The 24988-nt window shown below is 41.6% G+C and overlaps 2 protein-coding genes across 5 annotated transcripts in view; both read left to right on the top strand.

Annotated features, from left to right (window-relative positions):
* Positions 1 to 12229, top strand: part of Soga3 (SOGA family member 3) — a 47364-nt gene extending 35135 nt beyond the window's left edge. Inside the window, exons 6-8 of one of the 3 annotated variants that reach the window (XM_040758319.1) lie at positions 1404 to 1475; positions 9465 to 10637; positions 12094 to 12229. In XM_040758319.1, the coding sequence (XP_040614253.1) occupies positions 1404 to 1475; positions 9465 to 10637; positions 12094 to 12204 (1356 nt within the window). In that variant the 3' untranslated portion in view covers positions 12205 to 12229. Of the gene's footprint in view, positions 1 to 1403; positions 1476 to 9461; positions 10638 to 12093 lie in introns of all 3 variants that reach the window. The other 2 variants (XM_013110175.3, XM_040758320.1) reach the window with 2 other exon arrangements.
* Kiaa0408 (KIAA0408 ortholog) overlaps positions 12214 to 24988 on the top strand; it is a 29921-nt gene continuing 17146 nt past the window's right edge. The window contains exon 1 of one of the 2 annotated variants that reach the window (XM_005065781.4): positions 12214 to 12404. The gene's annotated coding sequence lies outside the window, so the exon portion shown is untranslated. Of the gene's footprint in view, positions 12405 to 24212; positions 24518 to 24988 lie in introns of those variants that run through there. The other variant, XM_040758321.1, reaches the window with a different exon arrangement.

Raw genomic sequence — 24988 nt, 5'->3', positions numbered from 1 at the left:
CCCTCAAAGGGTAGCATATTGGATATTTACATTATGATTCATAATAGTAGCAAATTTCCAGTTATGAAGTAGCAATGAAATAATTTTATAGTTGGAGGTCACAGCATTAGGAAGGTTGAGAACCACTTCTCTAAAGAATTGCAAGTAAATAACAACATGTACTACCCATTGACCTGTGTATGTTGAAAATCAAAAGTTACAGGCATTTATTCTTCCACCATCTGTGCAGATACCATCCTTTACCACTGGATGGTTTATGATACATTGGCATATGAAGGATTTAATTTCAGTTCTTTGTATTCACACGAGGCTTCCTGTTTTGAGAAGCTATTTCTGTTTCTATTGTATCTCTCTACCCCTAGTCTTCTCATTGGCTGTAGAACTTACTATTTCATATTTACTCATTTGTTCAGCAAATATTGTTTACCCTCTGCCAAGCAGCAAACATTTTTGTGTTATGCGGGTGATGCTGCACTAAGAAAAAATCCATGCTTCCTAGAGCCCAAAACATTTCATTCTCTACCATGCACTGTAATTATTGGCTTCCACTCTCCCTTATCTAACTTGAGCCTCTGGTGGTATGTGTGGTATCTAATTGAATTTTGATTCTGTAGCTCAAAATATAGTGCTATTTGATAGATAGTTAAACATGGGTAATTACTATTTACACGGGCCATTCTTATTATATAAGAGTGAGAAATCGAAGTGAGCCTCGGTGATTATAGAGTGCTGGTTCATGACATGGGCATTTGTTAATATTCTGTGAATTAGCATTTGCTTGAATTTTAATTTTGACCAGTTCATCAAACATGGGGGACTTTAACTAACCACCTAGACTCCAGGCTTCTCTTGGAAAAGCCCACATTCCTGAGGCTCCCAGGCCACCTACTCACTGAGACAGAGTTCTCCTCGTCTCACCACCCACTCCACTTGCCATTGCATCACATGGGTGTTTGTTTGAAGGGCTGAGGGGTGAGAGGGTGAACTTCTGTGGATTCTGCATGAGTCCACTGAAAATGTCGTGACGAGCTTGTTGAAACCTAACCCACAATAGAAACAACACTTTAATCTCCTCTTCTTTTTCCTCTTAGTGATAAAAGAATGCTATCAGGCCCTTGCCTGCATGTGAGTTCTATAGTTTGTTGAGTCACAGATCTGTATTTTGTGTGAGTTATTTTTCTGCATTTCACAGTAAAGGGCTAATTGCTAGCTACATTCTACTGTGATTTACATCTCTGTTTCCAGGGAAATTATATCTAAATCTGTCTGTCTCAGGAATTCTTCCTTCCTTAGGAACTCTTTTTATTTGTCTTATTTTATCATGTGAGATTAGGACACTTAAAAACAACTAAGTTAAAAACCTGTTAGTTTACCAAACTAATCTTGTTCTTGTTTTGTTTCAGTTATCCTTAAAAAGAAGAGGAAGTAAAGATTTACCAAAATCTGAAAAGAAGGCTCAACAGACACCCACAGAGGTATGTCAAAATAGAAATTTAAAGCGTTTATAAAGCACCTCCAAATGCACATGTTAATAAGCAACATATATAATGGCTAAATAGGCTTATGTGAAACGTATCAATTATGTATATCAACTATGTAGCTGTAGACTCAGGTGGTAAAATGTTAGAGTAGTTGCTGATAAAGCTAGAACTAACTAATATCATATGAGCTTTTACATGGTAAGCCCATAGCAACACGTCATTAGTGCTTTCTGCATGCTTTATTTGAAAACTGTACCAGAGTGCTAATTTCATTCTTTCATAATTAATGCACTCAGTGGGATGACTGTTCCTATAGCATCTGCAGAATAAAGAATGCTGTGGGAAAAGATAATTAAAGGTCAGAGAGGCAAATGATGATGATGATATCATTCTTGGTACCAGTGACTAGGGAGACAAAAAGGAAAGAAAGAAAACACTAAAACTAAACTTAGCATGGGCTAAAGACCATTGGAACCAGAGAATAATGGACGAAAGATAAACTGGTATTGATACAGTCTAGGACTCCTGATCAATTTGTTTTCTCTGTCAGTTGAAACAATCTAAAGTGCAGCAGATGACAGTGAAGAGTGTCAAGCACCACAAACAGAATTGGTCACTGAAAAAATGTGTTTATTTCGGGGTTGAGGGAACAAACACATGCAGCAGACACATGGAGAACAGGACTCTCTGCAAAGCAGACGGGGGACTTGGACAGCTGAAAAACGCAGTTTCTTCTTATGGCCTGGAGTTTTAAAGTCTCTGAAGAACTTTTCCCTCCTGGTTTCAGGTTGTCAATTAGCCCATAAGTGTTGTGTAATATGTCCTGATCTGGCCATGAACTTTTTGAGCCAGTCCATCAGTACGGGGTCTGCTGGTGGAAGACAAAAGCCAACGTTTCGTCTCCCACCATATATGATTTTGTGCATCTACTTTATCTTCTTTGATCTATTCCTTGTACCTACCCCCTGCAGCAGATTGGCTCTGTTCAGTGAGAAATAATATTAAGTAGAAATTGAGAGCATTCACTTTCAAGTCATGTTACTAATACTGAAACCTTTGTTCCATGCTGTCTACATGTCCTTTGATAAGATACTCATTCTTTTGGACACTCTGCTTCTGTGTGGTGTGGTGGGGGGAGGGGACGGAGATTTTGTGATTGTGTGTGTGACATATATCATACATACATACATATGTATGTTGAGAGTTGAGAGTTACGGAGCACTTAAATAAGTAAATATATACAATTAGTTAAAATGAAAACTGGTTTCCAAATTAGTCTTTGAGTTCAAAGCCAGACTCAGCTTGAGTCTTGCTGGCTGATGGCTGTCTCCTTCCTCATACATAATCTTTATCTTCCTATGAGTGAGTCCTTGACACGGACTGAAATCTCAACTTGTTTTCACCTCGGAATTCTCAGTTTTCTTGCCTTCTTTTTATATAGAAAAGTAGAGCACACATTTTACCACTTTGCTTTGGATGGAACAAATTTCTATGAATCATTTTTTCAATGATTATGTATGGTGTTTTTATGTTTAGTTTTAAGTGCAGCCTGTAAGTAGGTTATAAGGTAAGAGGCAAAAGCACACTGGCATGCAGAGTTCTTCTGCTGTTGAAGTTGCATAAGCTAGAACACTGTGTATCTTGAAGAGCTTCTAATAAGTAAATGAGTTTCTGAGCCCGCCTCCTCTTACTACATCTCCTTTAACATGACTTAGTCACACGTAGGATATTTCCAAGTCCTAGATATGTTTTTATTCCTTTGGGTAGGAGAGGGAAAATGCATAGAAAATCAGACATGCTTCTATCTTTGCTTTGCTTGACACAGCGAAGTGTAGAATTGTTCTGTTTCACTCTGTGGTTTGTATCACACCCACTGTTGTGCTAGCTAGATTAAACCATGCCATATGTCAGTAGAATAAAGGGTTTTTCTGTAATAGAAAATAAAGTTTTCTACCATATGGGTGACTGACTACCCAGATACCAAATCTCAGCTAAGGACACTTTCCAATAAAACTTAGCCTGTGTGAAAGTACATTTGATATTGACTAATCAGGTACCCTCTTTGATTGTTGGCCTACTATGTAACAAGTCTTTCTCTGTCCCACCAGCTCCCAAGTAAAGACATGGAGACTTCTTATTAATTATGAAAGCTCAGTCTGTAGCTTAGTCTTGTTTCTAACTAGCTCTTATAACTTAAATTAATCCATGTCTATGTTCTGCCATGTGTCCCATAGCTGTTACTTCTCATCTTGCACATCTTGTTTGCTTTTCATCTCCTTGTGTCTCTTCCTTTCTTCTTCCCAGTGTCTTCTCTGTCCCTGGAAACCCTGCCTACACATCCTACTTAGTTATTCGCTGTTCAGCTCTTTATTATATCAATCATAGCAATACACCTTCACATAGTGTACAAGTATCTCACAACATTTCCCCCTTTCTGTCTAAATAAAAAGGAAAGGTTTTAACTCTAACATAGTAAAACTATATACGATAAAAACAATTATCAGGTAAGAATTATATTCACAATGTGCAGTCAATTTGCATTTGGCAAATTCAGAAAAAAACTTCATCCTATCTAGGTGAGTCCAAAGTTTTGTATGTAGTTTCCTGTCCTAACTTGTATTACCAACCCAAAACTATCTTATTAGACCTCAAAACATTTTCTTAGATAAGCAACTTAAGCTTTTATATCTCTTAAGCTTATACATTTACACCTCTTTTGTGGGCTTTTTTCCTGAATTTTGTAACAAGGAAAACTATAACTATCTTATCTTTCTGTTTTATTTTTGAGCAGGTAAAACTTATCTGTAAATTCCATAAATCTGTTTGGACTTATAATAACCAAACCTCTATCCATGCCATATGAAAGGATGACATGTAATAATAAGTTGTGAGGACTCAGTAGCCAACAAGATTTATCATGTTTCATCCAGTCTCAGAGCTGTTCCCATAGTTGAGGGATCAGCATATATGTCACCTGTCTTATAGTTTCTTTGACTTATTTCTTTATGTCTGTAAGCCAAGATTTTTAGGAAGTCATTCCAGATAAAATCTGGTCTCTACTAATTTTGAAGGAACCCAAAACTTTCCATTTCCTGTGGAAACAAAAGCACGCCTTTCCCCCAATGCAACATGTTTTCCATTCTTAACTTCGATTCTGAAGCCAAGACATCCCTAAAGTATATAGGCTGGTTTAATTCAGCAGTCCCTTTTATAATTCAATGTCTCTCAGCAGCTGTCATTAACAAAGCACCACATAAGGTCTGAAATCCCCGTGTTATAATCTTTCTCATCTTTACATGGCTAATATTACTTTACTCTTTTCATAAAGACTTTATTGTTTTTAAACTAATTCTTCTATGACTGTCCATACCCATTTCCTTTTCTTTTTTCAGTACCTAATCACTTTTTTAAGCATACCGTATTCTGTTTAGAGATTTTCTCAGCCTGGACTGAGCTTTACTAAGCAACATTTTTTGACCATGTGAGCCAAACCTTAAACCTGCCTTGCTGCTATGCACATGGCGCCATGTCGCAAGCCTGTAAGCAGCCTCAGGGAGCTACTTCTCCATACTCTGTGGCCCCAGAGACTGCAGAACTAGGAAGCCACAGCTGGATCCATGTTTATGTATTTGGAACCTTTCTTTTTAAAGTTTTCTCATGTCCTTTGTGGAAATGCATGCTCCAACATTGGATGTCATATTTAATAAGTCTTCTGCCCTACTGGCTCCCACATGACACAGAGACTTCTCATTAACTATGAAAGTTTGGCCTATACCTTAGGCTTGTTCCTAGCTAGCTCTTATAACTTAAATTAACCAATTAATAATAGTCCATGTTCTGCCAGGTGGCTTGTGACTGTTCCCTCTCCTGTTGCTCCGTGTCTCCTGACATTTTCACCTTTCTTCTTTCGGGAGTCCTCTCTGTCCCCGGAAGCCCTGCCTATACCTCCTGCCTAGCTGTTGGCCATTCATGTGTTTATTACAACAATCACAGAGATACATCTTCACACAGTGTACAAATATGCTACAAGACTACATGACCTGCCAAACCTTTGAGCTTTTCTTATCATTGTGTCTTTCTTTTCCTCTCTTGTTTGGTTGCCTCCATAACTGTTTCAACAGCTTCAGTTATCACACCAAGACATCTTGTCCTTATATCCTGTGATCAAACATGAGAATTCTCTAGGTCTTGGAGCATAAATGTTCATGATCTCAGACCTGAGGACCCACATGGCTACTAGTAGATGTTTGTATAGTTTCCATTCAATGCTGTCTTAAAAAGACTGCATTATAAATACCTAAATCCGTATGTCACCCAGAATTTGTTCCTCTTTGTTCTTTCTGGACTGAAGTCATCAGTAGAATCTATCAAGAAAGACCCTAAAGTTCAGAACTGCGGAGTTTTTTTTTCATCTTCGGCTGCTGTGGTCTTAAACACTGTAAGATGTCCTTGACCTCAAGAACCTCCTGCAAGGTTGCTTCTCTGTCTTCTTGTGGACTGGATTCTCACATGGAAGCTGTCTATGATGTATCCTTTCAGCCTCCACTCTGCGTTACTGAAAGCTGTTGCACTTCAGCCCTCCGGATCCCCTCAGTGCTCACACATGGCTTCTCAAGGAAAACAGAGGGCAGCACTTCCTAGTTCTTCAGATTTACCCACTGCCCTAGTTTCCTTATTTGCACTTCTCTTCTAGAAACAGCTCAAATAATGTCACTTTTGCAGTCAGCCTGAATATAGATTCTGCTCTGCCGCCTACTAGCCTGTGCGCTGCCATGATAAGCCTTCCCGTTTGTAAAGAGGTGAAAGTCCCAGCTGCTCTGATGGCTGGAGTGAGTCCATAGAGGCAGCAGTGTGATGTTCAGCCTCTGCACCACAGGCAACTCTCCCACCCTTCTGTTTCTCATTAGGAGTTAGGAGGGGAAAGGATCTACACCTTTTGACCATTGCTTCCAGAACCTCTCTATCAGAAGCCCACCCTCCCTAGTTCTTCATCAGAGTGTATCTCAAACACCGTGTCTCAGAAGTCTAAGTAAAGAAGGGTTGTTTATTTCAATCTTTAAAAGAAGGATTAAGGATGATGCTTGTTGGCAGAATATTTGCATAGCATTGTTAGGCCCTGTATTCCATACAATACACTGTAAAAACTATCACATTCTATCTATCTATCTATCACATTCTATCCATCCATCTATCTATCACATTCTATCTATCTATCTATCTATCATCTTTCTATCTCTGCTTATTTACTAATGTCGCTGTTCACCTAAATAAGGACACAAAAGTGAATTTTGAGAAATGATCTTTGGAAAAATATTCTTAGACACTCTATTAGTTACCTTTTCATTGCTGTAATAAAATACTATGACCAAGGAAACTTACACAAGAAAGCATTTAACTGAGCTTTCAGTTTTAGAAGGTTAGAGTTCATGATGGCAGGGCAAATCAGGCACAGCTGTGAGCTCACATCTTGGTTCACAAACAGAAGGCAGAGAGAGTACAGTGGTGATGCCCTGAGACTTTTGAAACCTCAAAACTAGCTCTTGGTGGCACAGTTCTTCTAACAAGGTTCCACCTTGTAATCCTTCCCCAATAGTTCTATCCCTGGTGACCAAGTATTCAGACTTGTGAGTCTATGGGCCCATCCTTCAAACCACTACAGACATAATAAGAACTTCTATGAATGATCTTACGAGAGAAGTCTATTTCTTTGTTAGTATTTCAATTTAGTTTATGATTAGGCTTCCGAGGACAGAGTAAGAATGCATGAGAGGATTCACCAGAATTACGACTCAACAAGCAGGGTTAACTCTATCCATTTTAGCAGATGACAGAGTTTCTTACTTCAAAACCCATGCAGAGTGCCTACCAGTTTCACCTTTCACGGATCACTTTGTGTGAGACTTTTCTTTTTGCGTGGGCTTTGAAACAAAACTTCCTTCAAACAGCAGTGGATGGAACAGTGTTCTCTGACAATGCTCAGGAGCTACAGCTTCAGAGAGAAGTAAATCATAAACCAGTTTTCTTCTCTCCCACTGTGTAGCCTTGAGTAAGCCACCCAACACCTTTCATCCAGGGAGAATATAAACAAGGAATGTGTATTCGGTTCCTAATTATACATGCATTCTGACTATTAAAGCAAGTCTTTTTATTTAAATTAGAAACAAGCTTCTTTTATATATCAATCCCAGCTCTCTCTCCCTCCCATCCTCCCCTGGCCCCCCACAATCCCCCACCCAATCCCCACTTTGCTCTCCTGGGAGGGTGAGGCCCTCCATGGGGAATTTTCAGAGTCTGTTATTTCATCCAGTGCAGGGCCTAGGCCCTCCCCATGTGTCCAGGATGAGAGAGCATCCCTCCATGTGGAATAGGCTCCCAAAGTCCATTCAGATGCCATGGATAAATAAATACTGATCTACTATCCAAGGCCCCATAGATTTCCAAGGCCTCCTCACTGATACCCAAATATAGGGTTTCTGGATAAGACCCATGCTGGCCTCTCAGCCATCAGTCAGGGGTCCATGAGCTCCCCCCTTGTTCAGGTCTGCTGTCTCTGTGGGTTTCTCCAGCCTGGTCTTGACCCCTGTGCTCATCACTCGGTTCCAGGAGTTCAGTTCAGTGTTTAGCTGTGGATGTCTGCCTCTGCTTCCATCAGCCACAGGATGAAGGCTCTAGGATGGCATATAAGATAGTTGTCAAACTCATTATCAGGGGAGGGCATTTGAAGTACCCTCTCCACTATTGCTTAGTTTGTCAGTTAGTGTCATCCTTGCAGATCTCTGGAATTCTCATTAGTGCCAGATCTCTCCTCAAACCTATAATGACTCCCTCTATTAAAGTATCTCTCATCTTGCTCTCCTCTGTTCTTCCCCCAACTCAACCTTCCTGCTCCCCCACTCTCTTTCCCCCAGTTCCCTCTCCTCTCCCCCCATGTTCCCAATCTGCTCAGGAGAGAAAAAGTCTTTCTTTTTTTTTGTAAAAAGCCAAAGAGCATCTGGTTCACACTCATGTTCAATAAATGGCAGTGAGTGAGTGTAAAGTGACTCCATGTTCCTTAGGGCAATCAGGTTTCATATACAGGGTAGTTTGTGAGGGGGAGTTCAAAATAAGAAGAACATTGCTCAGAAGACTGTGAAATAGTTGGCAGCAGCTAGTGTGGTGATATTCTGCCTGAAGATCAGAGTGTAGTGCTAGCCACACTAGTTAGCCATAGAGGCTAGGCAATGGTGGCACACACTTTCAGTCCCTGCACTCAAGAAAGAGGCAGATGGATTAGTTCAAGGCTACCCTGGGCTACACGGAATTGATCCAGTCTAAAAGAGAAACAGAGCCAAATGGTGGTGGCTCACAAGTTTAATCCCAGTAATTGGGAGTCACATGCCTTTAATCCCACCACTAGGGAGGAGCCTGGAAGGGGTATGACTGGGTGGAGCCAGGATCTCAGAGATTCAGTCTGAGGTTTCGTAGAGACAGGATTGCCCTTTTGGGTTTGAGGATTCGGTAGAGGTAAGAAATCTCTCTAGTGGCTCCTTTACATCTCTGATCTTCAGGCAGGCATCATTGTTAGATCACAAACACATATAATGATCCCTGAATAGTGGTGAGCAAGCTTTCTCACTTTTGCTATCCTCTTTCCTTTTGGTTTCCAGAACACACTACCATTTTTTGAGACAATATCTCTCTGTAGCTTTGGAGGCTGTCCTGGAACTCGCTCTGTAGACCAGGCTGGCCTCCAACTCACAGAGATCCACCTGCCTCTGCCTCCCGAGTGCTGGAATTAAAGGTGGGCACCACAACTGCCCAACTACCTTATTTAACTGGACAAAGAAGTAAGTGATGTGGAGAAAATACACACCTCTATTTGTGACATTTAAGTGGTAATTAATGGAAAAGAAATTATTTTTGCAGATGTCCTTTCTTGGTTGTTTTCTCTATTGCATAGAAATGACCTCCTGTCCTCTCCCCCACTTTTCCCCTAATGAGGAGGACAATGAGGATTTGAAGTGCCAGCTGCAGTTCGTTAAGGAAGAGGCTGCCCTGATGAGAAAGAAAATGGCCAAGATTGATAAAGAAAAGGACAGATTTGAGCACGAACTCCAGAAGTACAGATCCTTCTATGGGGATCTGGACAGTCCTTTACCCAAAGGAGAAGCTGGGGGACCTCCCAGCACCAGAGAGGCCGAGCTCAAGCTGCGGCTGAGGCTGGTGGAGGAAGAGGCCAACATCCTGGGCAGGAAAATAGTGGAACTCGAGGTGGAGAACCGAGGCCTGAAGGCAGAACTGGATGACCTGCGGGGCGATGACTTCAATGGCTCGGCCAACCCCCTCATGAGGGAGCAGAGCGAGTCCTTGTCGGAGCTGCGGCAGCACCTGCAGCTGGTGGAAGACGAGACCGAGTTGCTGCGGAGGAACGTGGCAGACCTGGAGGAGCAGAACAAGCGCATCACGGCGGAGCTCAACAAGTACAAGTACAAGTCCAGCGGCCATGACAGCTCCAGGCACCACGACAGCGCCAAGACCGAGGCCCTGCAGGAGGAGCTGAAGGCGGCGCGCTTGCAGATCAACGAGCTGAGCGGCAAGGTCATGCAGCTGCAGTATGAGAACCGCGTGCTCATGTCCAACATGCAGCGCTACGACCTGGCCTCGCACCTGGGTATCCGGGGCAGCCCCCGCGACAGCGACGCCGAGAGCGACGCGGGCAAGAAGGAGAGCGATGATGACTCCAGGCCTCCCCATCGCAAGCGCGAAGGGCCGATTGGCGGGGAGAGCGACTCTGAGGAGGTGCGGAACATCCGCTCCCTGACGCCCACCCGCTCCTTCTACCCCGCACCCGGGCCCTGGCCCAAGAGTTTCTCCGATCGACAGCAGATGAAGGACATCCGCTCCGAGGCCGAGCGCCTGGGAAAGACCATCGATCGGCTCATCGCAGACACGAGCACCATCATCACGGAGGCGCGCATCTACGTGGCCAACGGGGACCTGTTCGGACTCATGGACGAGGAGGACGACGGCAGCCGCATCCGTGAGCACGAGCTGCTCTACCGCATTAACGCGCAGATGAAGGCTTTCCGCAAGGAGCTGCAGACCTTCATCGACCGCCTGGAGGTACCCAAGTCTGCGGATGACCGCGGCGCCGAGGAGCCCATATCCGTGAGTCAGGTACAGTTCTGCCTTTTGCGAGCCTTGGCGATGGCCCATGGAGCTGCGGTCCCTCGTGGGGCGTCTCCAACCCGGACTTCTGCATCTCACTTTAGGGAAGTGGGCTTTAAAGCCCAGAAAGGCGCCTGTATTTTCACAGTGTGTTCCACCAGGCAGAGGTTCCTGAAACCCGATAGATCACTAACAATTATCCCTTCCTGTTCTATTTGAAGGGGAAATTTAACAATGACACAATCGGGTTTTGTGTAGACTGATGATTTTTAATGCACATTATCATTTTAAAAGGTCAACATTTTTCAGTATTTCCCTAATAGGTTGGCCGGCATAAAGATCCTCAATAGGAAACCTCAGGTGTTTGAGGTTTGTGAGCAAGGTCCAAACTGAGTTTAAGATCATATAAATGACTAAATGAACCGGGGAAGTGGTGCACCCTCAAATCTCAGTGCTTGGGAGAAGTAGAAGCAGGTGACTCTCTGTGACTGTAGGTCCCCAAGGCTTCAGAGTGACACCCTGTCTAAAATTTTTTTTCTGAATAAGCAAGATAATTCGATACTTTTGATAAGTGTACAAACTGATAGTAAGGAAGCATGATCTTGTGCTCAGAGCCCGATGGATGAGACACATACAAGCTACCCCTCTACCTAACTTGAAGTAACACAGTGGTTAGTTCTAGTTAGAACACCCTCAGTTCAATAGTGGAGATCACAGTGAGAAGTTTGTAACATAGCTTTACGGCAGTACTAATTCAAAGAAATAATAATAAGTATTCCAGCACAGGGGAAAGCAGCATTTCCCTGCTGACTTGTAGAGGCATACCGGATGAATGGGACTCAACAGCCTTGGCCAGGTATGGTGGCCACTGAAAGATCAAGGCCACGTTAACCACATAAAAGATCTTTATGGAACCAAGCAGGCAGTACCAGCCTTTGCAGCAGCCTGATGTCCCGTATCCATTGGAGAACCCACCGAAGTACAACAGCATGCATGGCTTTGAACACACTCGAGACCCGGATGTTCTAAACCCAGTTTATGCGCAGCAGCATGACATTAGATCACTTGCCTGTTGACCACAGCTAGAGAGCGTGCAGCCCCATCGCTTATCTTGCATGTTGCTATGCTTTGCTGTGGGGGGAAACCATGGTGGAACCCATTGGCTTTCACAATGTTAAATGTTACTCTCTTCTACTTAGTATGTTTTGGTACCAGCTTTGGTTTTCATTTTGCAGGTTTTTGAATACCAAGCATGTGGTGTTTTCAACTACACTCTTGGGGGATATAGATATTTGGAAGAGTGAGAGAAAGTGCTGTTTATAGTGAAATATTTTAAGAATTTGCAAATATAGGTCTAACGGGGATTATCTTTATTGGAGTCAGTGCTTTGTTGGTTGATATGAAAGTAAGGTTTAAAATGATTATTAATTAACTCTTCTCCTTGTCTCTACATTTGCCTTCCCAGATGTTCCAGCCCATCATTTTACTTATTCTCATCCTTGTATTATTTTCATCACTTTCTTACACAACAATATTTAAGCTTGTCTTCCTTTTTACACTGTTTTTTGTACTGTAAATTCTTCATCATTTACCATTTGTTGTAGTGTTTTCAGTTGTTTTATTTTGTCCACCCTTCAAGACAAGACATACAAGAAGTATCATTTCTGTAGTAACGATGCTGTAAAAACACTGAAGACTGCATATCTCTGTAAAAAGACACAACTCATCATACACTGTCAAATTCAATAGAAAACCCCAAAGACCAAAAGATTTCAGGTAAGGAAAACAAAGTGTAGCAGAGTTTTGTGTATATTATATATGTCTTCATATATGTCTAAGTCTCATAATTAATTCCTAGGAATTGAGTATTAATTCAAACCTGGAAATGTTAAGTTGGTTGCATTTTCAAAAATCATGCAGTGGAATTAAGTATAAGTAAATGTAGATACTTAATAAATTATCTGATGTAGATTACATAGATTTATGAGTACAGTGTTCCGTGTGTTAGACCAAAAAGAAAATGTCAGTGTCCATAAATATCTGTAAAATATATGCTAACTGATGAAATGTCACTGTCTTGAAAAGTAAATAATACATTCTGACACTGACATGTTTTTCTTCAGAGATGTTTTTGGAAACATGAGTCTAATTGATCTTTTAGTTCAATAAGAAACTAAACATTCCCCCTCCCCATTTATTTATCTAAGTTTTCATTAAATCAGCTATCTCTCCATTTATGTATTATATATGAATCTATGTATTGTTGGCTTTGTGCTAGGAGCCCTTCTTTTCTATGATAAACTACCATACAGGACTGCCTTCACAGAAGAAAATGTGCTAGCAATATAGCATGAGGAACCACGTAAGAAGGGAAATAAATACAGTACCTAGAATTTCCTTGAGTTACAATTCAAGCCTGGAAGCATAGTTTTAGTGGAGCTACTCTGTAAACCTAAACTTACTTTAGAGAACCCTAGCATTCTGTCTTGTTGTCTGTACCTACAGTCACCTGGGTGGATTCTACACATCAAAGATTCTATTCTGCCCATATTGTTGGTAGTTTACCCACTGGGATCCTGCAATACATGGAAATTCCAGCACTGAACCCAAGTGTGGTGTTACATATTTGTGACCTCAATACTGGGGAAGCTAAGACAAGAGGTGTGTAAGGTCAAGGTGATAATGAACTATCTAGTTAGACCTCAGGAAAAAAGAATAAGAAAAATCATATTCTTGGCTCACATGTAGGTCAATGCATGTGAAAATCTGTGATAAAATGAAGTCTCTTGACTACAGGGAAAAGACCCCATGGGAAAGTTTTCCAGTTAAAGATATGCAGATGGGCCTTTGGTATCCCAGGAACTTAACATGCAGAAGAGGGTTTTCCCTTAACCCCCTACTGCTCCATTTCTCCTAAAATATTAGATTTAGGAAAAGTTTGCTAGGGAGATGGTTCAGTGGGTAAGAGAATGTGCTATGCAAACATGAAGACCCAGGTTTGAATCCCCCATAACGCATATAAAAAGCTGCGCGTGGGGAGTGGAGATGGGGCAACAAGCAGGAAAGCGATAGAGGAGGGCATTCAACGGCTTCCTTTGACCTCTACTTGTGAAGGAGGCTGCATACTCACACGCATACAGTACCTGTACACACACCACCACCATCACATACCACACACATACCACACACACACACCACATACCACACACACACACCAACACCACATACCATACACACACCACCACATACCACACATACACACACACCACCACATACCATACACACACCACCACATACCACACACACACCACCATATACCACACACACACACCACCACCACATACCATACACACACCACTACATACCACACATACACACACACCACCACATACCATACACACTCGCTACATACCACACACATCACCGTCACCACACACACACACACCACCACATACCATACACACACCACCACATACCACACACACACACCATCACATACCACACAGACACACACCACCGCCACCACACACACACCACATACCACACACATCACCGTCACCACACACACACACCACCAAATACCATACACACACCACCACATATCACACACACACCACAACATACTACACACACACCACAACATACCACACACACACCACCACATACCACACACACACACACACACACACTACACATGCATATTAACATCTCTCTCTGATCCCAAGTGCATGTATTTGCACACTCTCATGCATACAGTACCTGAATACATACTACATACCGCACACATACACAGCACACACACTATACATACATACACACAACCTCCCCTCTGACCTCCATAAATGCATGTACCTGAATGCTCTCATGCATACAGCACCTGCACAATACTATATCACACACACACATACACACACACACACTTTTGTTTATCTTGTTATAATTGTTTCTGAAGAGGGTAAGAAGCATTGTCTGATGAGTGGTTTGCCAGCAGTTGGAATCAGTCAATAAATAGATTTTTCTTGGTTGGGTGTTTTTTCTTTGGTTTTTCTGTGCTAGTAGTGGGACCCAGGCTCTTCTATATGGCAGGCAAATGCTCTGCCATAGAAATATATACACAGTCACATTTGGTTTCTAATCTTAAAATTTGGCTAAAGATTAGGTAGGTTTTCATGGAAGACAGAAATGAGAAAATTCTATGCTTGGTCAAACTGGTAGCACATCCTGCAATCATAGCATCTGGGAGATGGAGGCAGGAAACCATGGCAAATTTGAAGTCTGCTTGGTTTACAATTTGAGAGTCTAACTCAAAACATTCAACAGTTCCACACACTTCAAAAACCCAAACCGGTCTGCTAGAATTTTTGATAACTTCCTGATCCATAACCTCAGTGGAACTGAACATAAATGTTTAAAAGTTGAAATTAAAATTTACATGAAATATCTATGACAATTGGAGCCAGAGATCCCAGAGCCAAGCAGTGGTTCTTAGCTAAATGTGGAGGCTCTGGAAACGTATGATGTCACAATGACTGGAAGTTCCCTACAGTGCTAGAACCATTATTTCTAACTGTGGCCTATCTACTATCCAGTTGGGTTTCTACTTGTGCTTCAGCATGTACACACACACACACACACACACACACACACACAAAGCCAGCCTGCTCTGGTGTGTAATAACTGCATCAGAGTCAGGTGGTCAGAATTTCCTGTGTCAAAGAGAGACCGTGCTGGTGAGCTAGAGAGAGAGGAAGGTGGTCCAGAAAACTACCAGTAAAGTGACCTTTCTCCGATCTTCAGTAGGAACCTAGTATCTAGAGTTGGAAAAGAAAGTTAAGAAAGATGGTGCCCAAGACCGGTGAGGAGTTCCTACTTTCCCCCTTTCCCTCAGCATCTCCCTTCACCACTACAAATACTTCCCCACTCGGGTCTTTAATCTCATTGTTGCATTATTTTTGTTACTTTGTTCTGTGTAAAATTATCTTATTTTTGCTGGTTTTAAATGATCAGCCTCACAAAATCTCCCAATTGTTGAGACAAAGAATCTTTCATTCTCATCTTCAAAGCTATTTTATTTAAGTGTCACGCTGGAAATCATTCTGTAAAGCAAAAATTATTGAGAAGATTCCCTTCTATGGCACATTCTTGGGCATAGGAACTAGAGTCCTTGTTAATTTAGCCTAGGCTTAAGAAAAACACAGGAATTTGCTTGATTATTTTTAAAGAAAAATGACTGAAACTCATTAAACACAGAAAAGTTTGGTGCCAAGCCAGGAATGTGCAGTGTATGTGGTAGGCTGGGATGTGGCTGTTTAATTATCTGTCACTGAAGTTTGGAATGCCAGCCTGGCAGCTTAGCCTTAACTCCAAAAAGTCTATGCAGTGTTTTAGCTACATTCTCATAGAGCTATGGCCCAGTCTTACCTGGTAGAATCTGGTGACCTAATTGATTGGGGGAAATGAACAGGAAGTGTCAGATGATTAAATTAAAATGTGATGAAAGTAACCAGTTGAATGTTTAGTTAAAATAATGGAATTTGATACAATTAGAAACTAGTATCCATAAAAACCTATATTCTAGAGCCCTTTTTACAAGCCAGAAGTTTCAGTGAGATAAGCAGTTTTGAATGTTTGTAATCAGCTTTGGGATAGGAAAGACGCTTATGTATACATTTTGATGAACCTCACACTTTATCAACGTATCTCAATATGCTCATGATACTTATAAGACTTCACAGAGAGACAACAGAAGAACACACCATGTCCCATATGCACCATGATGAATGCAGTAGCCCGTGTGCTTCTAAGCAGTGCTTTTGTATTGCTAGTTAGGAGGGAGGAAGTAATTAATGGTGGCTCCTTCTCATGATGGCTATTCTGAAAGTTCATAGTCATAGACTCAAATGGTTTCTACTATGTTGCTAATATATTCCATGCATGCCTTCTCTGCTTGAAAATTTCTGTTTATCATCTATCTCTGTATACACACATATACATATATATGTATATACATAGAGAAATACACATATATTTATGTACATACCTGGTCTTTTATATATTAATCCAACAACTCATTTCTGTATATAGTTTGTCATTCTTTTTCATGACTATCCATAGTTTTTTTTGCTATTTTTTAAAAAACGTCTTCTGCCATGTCATCTAGTATTAACTTTGGAACAGGGAAAAATCCATACTTTAAAAATATATCAATTATTTGGAATTTCCAAGGTGGAATATAGGACAAAATACCAACACTAATTTATTCTGGGGTTGAGCTGACCCTAGGAATGTCAGCACTTTCATTTGGAGATATAGCATCTACTGGGGTCAAAACTACCACATGGAGGACCTTTCCATTGTTTTCATGTGCCTGGACTTCTTGGAGAAAAAGCCGCAGTGACACAGGCAAAGGAGAGATATGGAGGGAAGTGAGCATCTGCCTAGTAGTGGACATCACTGTATTGCTGTAAGAATACACCACAAGAGATGAACTCATGTCTGTGATCATACCCCTGACTTTAGAAGGAACTGATCCTCAAAAAGTTCCTTGTTTGAAGTTACTGAATTTTTGGGAAGCAAGTAGATTCAAAATATTATGGTGGGTTCCAAATACCTGAACTCAAAAAGGCAAAGCTAGCCGGGAGGTGGTGGCGCACGCCTTTAATCCCAGCACTCGGGAGGCAGAGGCAGGCGGATCTCTGGGAGTTCGAGGCCAGGCTGGACTGACAGCCTCCAAAACAATACAGAGAAACTCTGTCTCGTAAATACCAAAAAAAAAAAAAAAAAAAAAAAAAGAAAAGAAAAGAAAAGAGGAAAAAAGGCAAAGCTATAGGAATATGACTGTTCAAATTACTTCAAAGGCATCAAGGACCACAATATACTGTAAGGGTCAGACGTGGACTCTTTGGAAGGTATACTAAAGTATCTATTAGATACCACAACTTTCTAATCTCTCTTTCTTCATGGATGTCTGAAATGTTTGCACACAAGCTTTCTTCAGAGTATTATGTTTACAAGCTCACAAGGACTCACCGAGATACCTTCAGCTCAGGGGAATGAGTCTGGCGGCTATCGAAGTCCCCCTGGTTACATTAGGTCTATAGATTTCTCTGAAGTGTGACCTCAAGTCTCTCACCATTATGGCTTTCTCACCAACAATGCCACAGTTCTCACTTTGCATCTAGCTCCCATGCCTGCTTCTTCCATTCCAGTCAGTGCTCCTTTTCCTCACCATGACCTATAAATGAACCAGGCAATGGCCCCCGAGCTCCCATCAATACTCAGGTTAGTTTCTGCCTTCCAGTGTTTTCTGTGACAGTGGTTCTTCTCCATGCCAGCTCCGAAGAGTCAGCAAGTGGTTTCTCGCATCACTACTGCTTTAGCAGACAACTTCTGGAATTATCCTATTTTCCAAGATTGGTAATGCTAACACTTTTTTTAGATATACACTGTTTAGTACACTATGGATTAATTCCTGTTCCTCCAAATCACATCCCCTAAATAACCTGTCTGAACCAGGCTTTGCCTCCAAACTTACTAGCAAAGCGAAATGACTCAGGGTGGCCCTCTTGTGGTGAACAATTAATAGATAACTTTAGCTGAGAGCCTTCTTTTTTTTTATTCTATGGCCATTATCATTAAGTCACAAATCTATACAGTACAGTGAGATACTAAACACAAATTATAAACCTTGAATAAAAGATCTTTTTCTAATTTTAAATAACACGTATTTCTCAAATGTTACTTTTTTTAACTCAAAATTTGGACCAGCACTTAAAATAAAATCTAATAATTAAAGGTGTTTCTTTGGACTATTTAATACATCTGGAAGTGCCTATATATAAGTTCTATGACAGATCTGCTTGACAAAAATATCTATTGACGTGTCACCAGACCTTAGAATAGAAGGACCCAGCATCCCATGATTCTAGGGGAAAACATCCAACACTGATAAAATAGTGCACTAGATGAAATGTAATATTCTAAGTATGTAACTTAGAAGGAAAAAAATATTTTGGTGCAGACTCATATGTATCAAAGTCATTTTTTTCCATTAACACACACTTAAAACTCTGCTCTTCTGGGATGCAGAGAAAATAAGACTACATTTGACAGGGAAACCAAAAGTCTGGACCTCCACACTGGATGATCTGGTTGAAACAATTCAAATTAGGGGAACATCCAAGATTTTATATGTAGTTCAATATAGATTTCTGAGCAGTGTGAGATATGGCTGGCTGTAACCCTGGACTGAATATCTGGGGGAGCGCTGTGCTTCACTGCGGAAAGGCTCCCACATCTGTCTGTTGGTTCATTTCAAGGATGTGAAGAGTCATGCTGCACACCCCATCTCTGGCACTCTCCTGGGCTTGGCAGATGTTGAAGTCCATGGTTTGGTTTTAGTCTTCAAACCCCCACAGCCTGAGCTGGGCGTTGTAGTTTCTCATCAGTGGTTTTGAAGTGAGACTTTAACTGAAATGTCCCACATCTCTCTTCTTTACAAACTGGAAAGATAATTTACAGTTGAAGAGCTCTGCTGAACAACTGAGGTCATGCACGTTGAGACATTCTTCTGGAAGGAATGGCTACCTAAAACACGTCGCCTATAGTGTGGCCTCCAGCATTAGCATGAAAAGAATGATCTCATTTTCTCCCAAAGTCATTCTGTGCCTGTCATTTTCATGTCATTTCTAAAGGAAACAAACACAGTGCCCCTTTTACTCCTAAGTATGATTGGATGGTAAAGAAGGAAAAAAAGAAAGCTATACAAACATGAACTCAGACGCTCCCCAGTCCTATAGCATCGAGAACTGTCCTGGCTCAAAGAGAGTAAAATAACTACTTTGGGGGTGCTTAAAGACCATCAGCCTGCAGAAAACTATAGATTGTGTAATGCCATGCTTAGAGCCATACTGCTGTGTTTACGCCCAGATTTTTTTCAGCTACTGAGCTAGAATTCTTATGTCTTTTTACTTTGGTCCAGAATCTTTTTTATAGCCAAGAACACAAACCTCTTTAACATTTTTAGTACTTGTTCATGTGCCCCCTCCTCGTGTGTGTGTGTGTGTGTGTGTGTATGTGTGTGTGTGGTGTGTGTGTGTGGTATGTGTGTGTGGTGTGTGTATATACACACGTGTGGTGTGTGTGTGGTGTGTGTGTGTGTGTGGTGTGTGTGTGTGTGTGGTGTGTGTGGGAGTGTATGCGCATGTGTGTGTGTGGTGTGTGTGTGTGTGTGTGTGTGGTGTGTGTGTGTGGTGTGTGTGTGTGTGTGGTGTGTGTGTGTGTGTGGTGTGTGTGGGAGTGTATGCGCATGTGTGTGTGTGGTGTGTGTGTGTGTGTGTGTGTGGTGTGTGTGGTGTGTGCTGTCACGCACAGGCATGTGTATGCCACAACACATGAGTGGAACTCAGAGTATAACTCTGAGGAGTCCGTTCTCACATTCCACCTTGCTGGCATGCAGTGTCTAGTTTCAGATTCTATGCTGTGTATTCCTAGCTTCAGGACAATTCCCCTAACTCTGCCTCCCATGCCTCCAGGTTACAGAGGCACACCAGCTCATCCAGGTTTTTTACATTCCTTTCAGGGACTGAACTAGGGCTATTAGGCTTACATGACTAACACTTTTACCCATGGGGCCATCTCCCTAGGATCCAAGCCTTGATTACCAAAATAAACACTCAGCTATGTGATTATGTCATACTTGATGGAGACACCATCACCTCCCTTCATTCAACACAGAAGAAAAGAGAATTTGACAAAGCTAGTCACAACCAGCCTCCATATCCCTGACCTTGGCTCTTGTGTCTTGAATTGGGTAGAATTTTAAGTTTCAAGGCACCGCATTGGGAATGAGAGGTCCTGGCTTCTATTCTCGGCTTCGTTAGTGCTGTGACCTTGAGCAGATGACTCCATACCAGGGCCTCTTCCTTCACTGTAAAACGAGAAGGTTAGCTAGATGACTTCAGAGACTCCTTTTGGCTCTAAATTCTGTAACTCTGGAAACACCTGCTGGTGTCATTTATGTATTCAGTACCCATCTTCCACCTTTCCAAAATGTTCTAGTTTGTGGATAATGTTGTCATTAGCACAAATGCTTTTAAATCCTTTTTAAAATTCTCTGCATTGTTTCTTAATAGCAGCTAGTGGTTCTCCATTTCATTTTATTACAATATTTGTGCATATTCTGCTATACTTAGACATTGGATTATCAGGTATTCAATTGTGAGTGTATAATTCTTTCTAAAATGAGAGCAATAAGTTGAGAGTGTTTCTTATTTTAAGATGAAATCAAGTGCTCAAATGGCATACAAATCAATCATCTGCATTACACAACAACTCATTTTTCCACAAGGATGTTCTGTTATTCTAACACCTACTTAAAAATGTCAAACAGCTTAAGTAAAAGTATCACCATTACTGTGGGACAGATTACACCATCATTAGTCTTTTCAGTTCATGGTTTTTGTGCACAGAACAATAGCTACTCTTTGTAAAATGGAATTGTTTGGAAACTCTTGAAAGCTGTTTTGAAAAGTTGTTGCCTTTGTATCTTATCAGTTAGTTTTCATGCTCACGTCATAGAGAGAGACAGAGACAGAGATCAAGACTACACACAGACACACACACACACATACACAAAATTACTCAACAGAAAGAGCTATTAGATATTCACATAAATGTTCAACTTGAAGCATATCCTTGCTCAAAGTCTATATACAATGCAATTACCTGACAATAAGCTAATAGACAGGACACCAAAGTAGTCAGCACTGAGGAAGACAAAAGTCCACGGCACAATGTAACTTCTCTAAGTCAGCCAAATGCTAGCTGATAGAATTTTGGGAAGAGTCCTTTCTCTTTCTTCTCTTTGGTTTTTGTTTGTGGACTTGTGTTTGTTTGGAGAACAGGATCACATGGCACCTAGGTCGGCTTTGAACTCCCTCAGTATCTGAGATTGACCTTGAATTCCTGATTCTCCTGCCTATATCCCTGCTCTTCTGGGACTCCAGCTCATGCTGACATGCCCGGATGTGAAGTCCTAAATTGACTTAGAAAGAATGCACAGAAACAGAGTGGTTTGGAATGAGATTCCACATAGCAATATTTGATAGTTTAGTTAATGGTTCTGAGCAAACTCCCTCCCTCACTCTTAAAAGGTATATATATTTGTTTGTTTAAGGCAGAGACAGAGGCTATGAACTCACACAGTTAAATGATGGCAGAAGAATTGAAACCTAGATCCCTGTGACAAAATTCCAGGGTCCCCAATTAGGAAAACTAGTTCCAAGTCTTACCCCCTGGCAGAGATGTTTCTTGGGCTTTGTCAAGACGCTTTAGCTCTCTAAGCCATGGATATAAGTAAGATCAGGTTAAAAATAACTGCAGAGACTGTTGCTAAGGGGGTAAAGTAACACAAAGATCCACTTGGAGTTCTTAGCACTGAGTCTTGCATAAAGCGCTCACAATGAAAAACTGCTGTTACTACTATTGTAACTTATGACTGCTGTGGCTGTTGGAATTATGAAGCCTGGATCTCTAAACATGGGCAAGCATTTCTTTCAGTTATTCTGCCTTTATTAAAGTCCTACTGTGGAGAAAAGATACCCAAGTCCGTGCTGAGCTTGGTGGCTTTTTCTGCGATGTATCAGAAAAAGACCAGATGTCCAGCTGCTTGTCCTAAGAAGTGTCTTTATTTTGCAAGTGTTAAGAGGTCTCTCCCTTGTGCTAAGAGGGAGAAGTCTTATATATAGTCTTACAACACAGTAGAAAAACACGAGTGGAAGAGAGCATGTTTTCCTCGTGCTAGATTTTGATGTCAGTGGGGCAATGCTGGGGCAGTAAGCCAGGACTAGAAAACAGGATGCACCTGTGGCTATCAGCTGACAAACAACTCAGAGACCCTGTGGGGGCTAGGCCCCAACATTTTTCCATAATTCCAGGGCTTAAAAGGATGAAGCAGGTTGAGACCAATCTGGGCGATGCCAGTGAGTTTTAGGCTAGCCAGGTTTACAGAGTAAAATTTATATTGTATAACTTAATTAATTACATGATTAGTGATAAAATTAAATAAGTTTATTGTCCCGCGCTACCGTCTCGCCAGCAAGAACGACGCAGAACACTCGGATCCTTCTGCAGTAAAGCTTTAATGCATCTTGAGAGATAGATGATCAGCTTCTTAGAGGGAGACCCCAAGCTAAGAAACCCAGCCCCTTATATAAGCCTAGGAGCTCCGAGTGAGATGTGTAGAGCCGGGATTGGTGGTTTGCACATCACCCCAGATGACGTCACGGGAGAGGCACAGTTTAAACGGTTAACTCCAACTGACAGCGACAGTTAACTCTAACTGACAGCGACAGTTAACTCCAACTGACAGCGACAGTTAACTCCAACTGACAGTGGATGTCAGCGCCATCTTCTAACGGCAATAGCGATAGCGAGGGCGGCTCCTCACAGTTTATTTTTGCCATGAACAGGTTAGCATTATTAAACATTTTAGCTACCTATGAGATAGTACCTGGAAGCAGGAAAAAATAATATGAAAGTATATCATGCTTCAAATACCATGGTATACAAGTGGGAAACATCAACAAGATCAGATCTTATTATTTGAAAACTAGCATAGGTTTTGTGTTGTATTAGCTTCAAAATTGTCCTAGAGACATTACTGGCTAAATTAAAGCATCAGATACCTATATGTTTATATAAGGCCAAATATACATGTCACACTCTGAGACACACAGACACAGACACACCGATAACATGTCACACTCTGAGACACACAGACACAGACACACCGATAACATGTCACACTCTGAGACACACAGACACAGACACACCGATAACAAACAAAAAGCAGAGATAACTGTGGGGAGACAAAGGTGCCTCACATTTCCAAAACAGGCCTATTTGATCTGCTCCACGGCACTCACACTTGGGCTACTCTCATTGTTTCCCCCTATTTGGACTGCAGCATACCTCACTGGGGTCAAGTATACAGGCATCTCACTGTTGATATTTCCTTGCCCTCCCTTTATAGGAACTACCATCGTTTCCCGAGGGTTCCTCTTCCTCTATGTAAAAACATCACTATACTACAGATAGAGGCATAATGCTTTCATAGGATCACAGAGATGCAAGGCTGCTTTTTATATACACCCCTTTTCTATTTTATGTAAAGGCAGGCATTCAGTATATTTTCACATAATTCTTTGACTCATGCTTGTTGGTGTGTGTGTGTGTGTGTGTGTGTGTGTATGTGTGTGTGTGTGTGTTTCAGATTCTTTCACTCTGTGTGATACATTCTTCCCCTTCATCCCAGGCCAGACTTACAAAGGCACTGAGGACTACATCTTGTTACTAGCTAAGGGGAGAGAGGGAAAGAGAGAGGCTGGAGGAAGAGGATAGATAGTTCTTGCTCCTAAGAAATGAGTTTACTTTCCAAATAAAAGAAATCTAAATATGGCCATTATGATCATGTGCCATTAGCAAGCAGCTCTCTCTCTCTCTCTCTCTCTCTTTCTTGGCAAGTTTGAAAGTGCTGGGCTCCATTATAAAAGTTAAAAATGTCCTGGACCTGGAGTTGTTTACCCAGAGTGCGAACTGCTCTAGAGTTACAGAGCTCTGGTTGGAAACAGGGGCCAGAAGGCCGCCTCCAAGTTCCTGACGTCACAGTAGCCCCAGCTGCTGTTGTGACAATGAGCTGAGTGGCCCTTTGATGGTGAAGTTTGAGAAGGGACTTGCAAGAACCGCTGTGCGAATGGACGGACTTTGTTTTAAAAAGGAATTATTGAGACTGTTCTTTCAGACACCTAGCTCTCTGCTCCACTTATTACATTGCTAAACTGACCACACAGAGCCTGACCTGCTGCAGGACTGCCCCCAAGTACAAGAAGGTATGTTTCTTTCTGGCACATTTGAAAGCAAGACACTGATTATGGCAGGATACAGAGGGGCTGCAGTTGCTGCATTTTAGAATGTGGATGAGGTTTAAGTAACGTGGGATCTCAACATCTCCCGCACTTTTGGATGCCTGTGTCTGGGATTTAGGACAGTGGGCGGGGTACATAACGGATTCAACTGACTCGGGAAGAAGCTGTTTAGCTGCTGAGAGAGGATTTCCAAAGCCTGGACTGACCCTGCCATCCTTACCCTGAGACTATGTTTCTCACTAATACTCAGTAGGTCACAAAAACTTTGCTCAGCCTAAGTTTCCATTAACTATTTATTAGAATGCAGTTTGTGGCAGGATGAAGTGATTTTTAATATCTGCAAGATAAAATTCACAACCACCGAGTTTGCTATTTGATATTCACAATAAAAACAATGTAGTTTCATCCAAGATGACTCTTAGACTCCAGGGTTAA

This window comes from Mesocricetus auratus, unplaced genomic scaffold, assembly GCF_017639785.1.
Source record: "Mesocricetus auratus isolate SY011 unplaced genomic scaffold, BCM_Maur_2.0 Super-Scaffold_100018, whole genome shotgun sequence".
In the NCBI taxonomy this organism is placed as follows: Eukaryota; Metazoa; Chordata; class Mammalia; order Rodentia; family Cricetidae; genus Mesocricetus; species Mesocricetus auratus.
The sequence above is the reverse complement of the archived record's forward strand: the minus strand, read 5'-3'. Positions and strand labels throughout refer to the sequence as shown.